The sequence below is a fragment of the Guillardia theta genome (genome assembly GCF_000315625.1).
Source record: "Guillardia theta CCMP2712 unplaced genomic scaffold GUITHscaffold_583, whole genome shotgun sequence".
In the NCBI taxonomy this organism is placed as follows: Eukaryota; class Cryptophyceae; order Pyrenomonadales; family Geminigeraceae; genus Guillardia; species Guillardia theta.
Genome location: NW_005434132.1, coordinates 1 through 3,866, shown reverse-complemented (window position 1 = coordinate 3,866; position 3,866 = coordinate 1). Strand labels below are relative to the sequence as shown.

At 57.0% G+C, this 3,866-nt stretch overlaps 2 protein-coding genes across 2 annotated transcripts; both read right to left on the bottom strand.

Moving 5' to 3' along the window:
- Window positions 1-175: 175 nt before the first annotated feature.
- On the bottom strand, window positions 176-1,485 carry GUITHDRAFT_149644 (hypothetical protein; the record flags this gene model as incomplete). The annotated part of the gene is made up of 6 exons (XM_005817772.1): window positions 176-298; window positions 449-487; window positions 542-632; window positions 878-927; window positions 1,021-1,128; window positions 1,372-1,485. Coding segments are annotated over 6 exons (525 nt in total), but the record flags the coding sequence as incomplete, so codon positions are not given.
- Window positions 1,486-3,123: 1,638 nt separating this feature from the next.
- Window positions 3,124-3,423, bottom strand: GUITHDRAFT_122942 (hypothetical protein; the record flags this gene model as incomplete). The annotated part of the gene is made up of 3 exons (XM_005817771.1): window positions 3,124-3,177; window positions 3,229-3,304; window positions 3,347-3,423. Coding segments are annotated over 3 exons (207 nt in total), but the record flags the coding sequence as incomplete, so codon positions are not given.
- Window positions 3,424-3,866: the final 443 nt, after the last annotated feature.

Genomic DNA, 3,866 nt, shown 5'->3' with positions numbered 1-3,866 from the left:
AGCAGGAGCAGGAGGAGCAGGAGCAGGAGCAGGAGCAGGAGCAGGAGCAGGAGCAGGAGCAGGAGCAGGAGCAGGAGCAGGAGCAGGAGCAGGAGCAGGAGCAGGAGCAGGAGCAGGAGCAGGAGCAGGAGCAGGAGCAGGTCAGAAACTTGAGAGATCCTCAAGGCTATCGCACCTCCATCTCCTCTCTTGAGCATGAACACTCCGCCTGCTCCCGCAGCCTGTGAAGGGATGAGGAAGGGACGGGTGCGGGCACTGCGAGCACCACCACGACAGCAGCTGCTCCCTTCTGACTCAGCTGTAGCAACACAAGTCAGTGAGTAGTCAGATGCAAGATGCCCAGGAGAAGGGGGAGGAAGACAGGTAGAAGCAGCAGAGGTTGAGGGTAGCGAGACCGGTAAGAGCGAGAGCAGGAGCGGGGAAGGAGGCCGGAGGGCAAAGAACTCACATCCTCATCGATCTTGATGCTTGTCAGGGCGTCCTTGACCTGCGGAAGGCTCACGAACTTTCCAGCAGCCACTCAGCTCCTCCTCCCTTCTACCTTGGTCAAGGCATCCTTCTCCTGAACGAGCTCCACCTCGTCAGCGAGACTGTCCTTGAGTTCCGTCGGAGAAGCGAAGGCGGTGGCAGAGCTGACGGTGAAAGCGGACAGGATGGAAGCAACTGTACAAGACTGCGATCAGCTTTCGTTCCAGCTGTTCCCCTGCCCACAATCCTCTTCACTCCTCTACTCTTCTCGCTCCCCTCTCCTGTTCTCGCTCCCCTCTCCTGCTCCAATCTTCGAGTGACGTAGCACTTCTACATATACCCTCTGCTCCAGTCTTCCAGTGACGCAGCACTTCTACATCTACCCTCTGCTCCCCTCCCTCAGCCTCACCTTTGGCCACCGCGGTCTTCATCTTCTTGCCCTTGTTCTCTTGTTCGGGCCTGCAGCAAACCATAAGACAACAAACATCTCAACTCGTCAGGAGCAGAGATGATCGGATAAGACAACATCTTTCATCCCTCTGACGATCGCACCGCCAAGACTTTCACACAACCATCGTCGCCGTCAAACATCGAGTATCGCAGTTCGTACTTCATATTCATCGTGGTCGAACATCTCCTGGAGCTTCTCAGTCCAGGCGCCTACCCAGCATGTCAGCCGATTGCAACTCCAGGAGCTTATGTCATCTGCTTCCCGCTCCTCTCCTTGCCGCTCCTCTCCTTCCAGCTCCTCTCCTCCTCTCCCTTCCTCCTCCTTGCTACCTCCTCTTCCACACCCTCCATTTCCTGGTCTCCGCCCTGCTTCCCTTGCCTCCACCCTCCTCTCATCTGACCCTCAACCCTCCTCTGCACCTCTCGTCCTCCCACCCCTCCTGTTCCTCCTACCTGTACGGGTCCAGTCTGAAAGGCGGAGATCTTGTCCGGAAAGTCGACCAGGAGGATGAGCAGTGCGATGGTGCAGAGTGTTCTCGAGGAACCCCGGCACATGAGGAGCTGCATGCTGGAAGAGACTGCATACATACCGTCATAATCATGTCTCCCTACTGTCTTCTTTCCTTGCTCCCTCACATGCTCTCGCTGAGTTTACAACCACTGACCTGTTCCAGGATTCGTTTCCCTTCCATCCTAACCTCCCAGTTTTCCTCCTGGACACAGCTATAGTTTCCAGCATCCAATCTTCTCCCTTTGATCTCTGTATGATCGTCTATCTTTAACCTCCCTCCTCCTCCTCCTCCTCCTCCTCCTCCTCCTCCTCCTGATCTGCCTCCGCATTCCTCTCCTCTGCATCGCCATTGCGGCCTCATACAACACAGCTGTACCCACCCCGGTATACCTAACTTGAACCACCCCACCCCCATTTTTCGTCCATCTACCCCCTTGGACTACTAATACCATTACCCTACCCCTTTACGCCCCTAGCTCCACTCCAATCGTGGTCGTTAGGGGATCGGATACCACCGGTGATGGTCTCTCACGATCACCCCTCCAGGTTACCATACCCCGAAAGCTACAATTTACAGAGGAACAACCCCCTAGCACAAGGTCCTACAACCCAGTAGGACCCTTCCACGTCTTCCTATGTCATTGACTACCCCCAGCACCTGTAGAAACACACACCAATAGTACTGCTTGAGGATCCCACCCCCATAGAAGGTGCCAAAATATCACCCCACCCCTTTCATATGGCCTCCACATTTGACCACCCCACCTGTTTCCTGAGGATCCTCGTATACATAAGCGGCCCCACCCCACCCACCCCACTGAGTTATTTGGAAACATATTCAACACCCTCACCCCCTTTTCTGGAATTTGTCCTGAAGTACCCCCTCACTTATGAAGTTTTCAGTACGCCCTCCTGGGTACCTCATGACCATGGGGGTACCTGGACCCCTTGCCAAATAACCCTCACCCCTACTTTCATCACTCAATATTTTTACATATCCCCTCATCCCACCTCTTGGCCCTTCCAACTGGCCGAACTTTCGTACCTAACCGGCGTACTGAGTCCGTAGGCTACTGAGTACCGGGCCGGGCCTACTTACCGGGGTCCCGACTGCCGGGGCAGGTTCTTAGTGGGCCGAGCACCGAGGCTGCGGCAGGTTCCGAAGTTCCAGGCGGGGGGGCGTTATTTGAGTGACCGTCGCGTATTTGAGTGCCAAGTTTGCGCCCCCCTGGGCCCGGGCCGCTTGCGGGCCGCCTGTGGGCGGGGCGGCCCGGCCATCCGGTGAGGCAAACAGGGCCCCGGGAACCCGAGGGCCTGGCTCGACCGTACCCGCGCGTCAGTCACGTTGTTACTGACGGCAAGAGTTTAGTAACTTACAACAAACACTGTCTTGAAGGATGTGGAATATTGGTCGCAGTGACACTGTTTACTTGAAGTACGGAACTTGAAAGGAAAGAAGGGAAGGAGCAGAAAGGAAAAGAAGCCTTCAGCGCTACGCAGAGAGAGAGAATGAAACTTTGTCGACATCGTTTCCGAGCAGTACTCGGAGGGTCAAGACTGAGACAGTCCGCTGACGTGCCGCTTGTCATGAGGAGTCACTCCGGAAACTAGTCAACTGCGCTGGCAGCTCCTGGCTCAGCAGCCGCTGAGCACGGGCCAGCACGACAGGTACACCTGGCACGCCGGGAGGGAGGTCAGAGGTTTCCGCCCAGGCGAATCTGGTCGAAGGAGCGAGCGGACTGGAGGACCTGCTGACGAGTCAGGGAGCCTGTCAACTCGGCGGCAACAACACTTGTCACCTTGTGGGGTTTGACAAGCAGCGGCAGGCGGGTAGTCTGTGCTGGGATCGAGCTGGTAACGATCAGCGACTTTGACCTGCGGGGAGTCAGCGAGCTGGGAGCTCAGCTGGGGCCTAACCGAGCCATTCCACGAGCAGAGAGCCCGCGGGCCTGGTAGTCCGTGGCGAAGAGAGTTGAAGGAGCCATGGAGAGCCTCTGCAGGTACATGAGAGGAAGAGAGAGGAAAGAAGGGGAGAGAGAGGAGAGGAGGGTGAGAGAGGAGGGTGAGAGAGTAGGAGAGGAGAGGAGGAGCGGAAAGAGGAAGGGAAAGCGAGAAGGGGAAAGCAAGGACGGAGGGAGGAGGAAGGAAGGAGGAAGCAGAAGAAAATCCATGAAGCGTAGAAGGGGAGGGAGGGGGAAGTGGAGGGGGAGGGAGGAGGCAAACAAGGGCAAGAGGGTGAGAGAGCGGTCGCTTGCCTGCACTTGGTACTCCAGCGCCCTACCCCTGGGGAACAGGAACTTTGACCTGCATGCAGGTGGGGTGGGAGGCCGAGCTGAAGGCCTGCTGGGCAAGGAAGAAGCCTGTCCCTGGTCAGGGCCCAGCAGGCCTGCCAGCTGACGGTTCTTAGCTGAGATGTGCTCGTCCCATAGCTCGACTA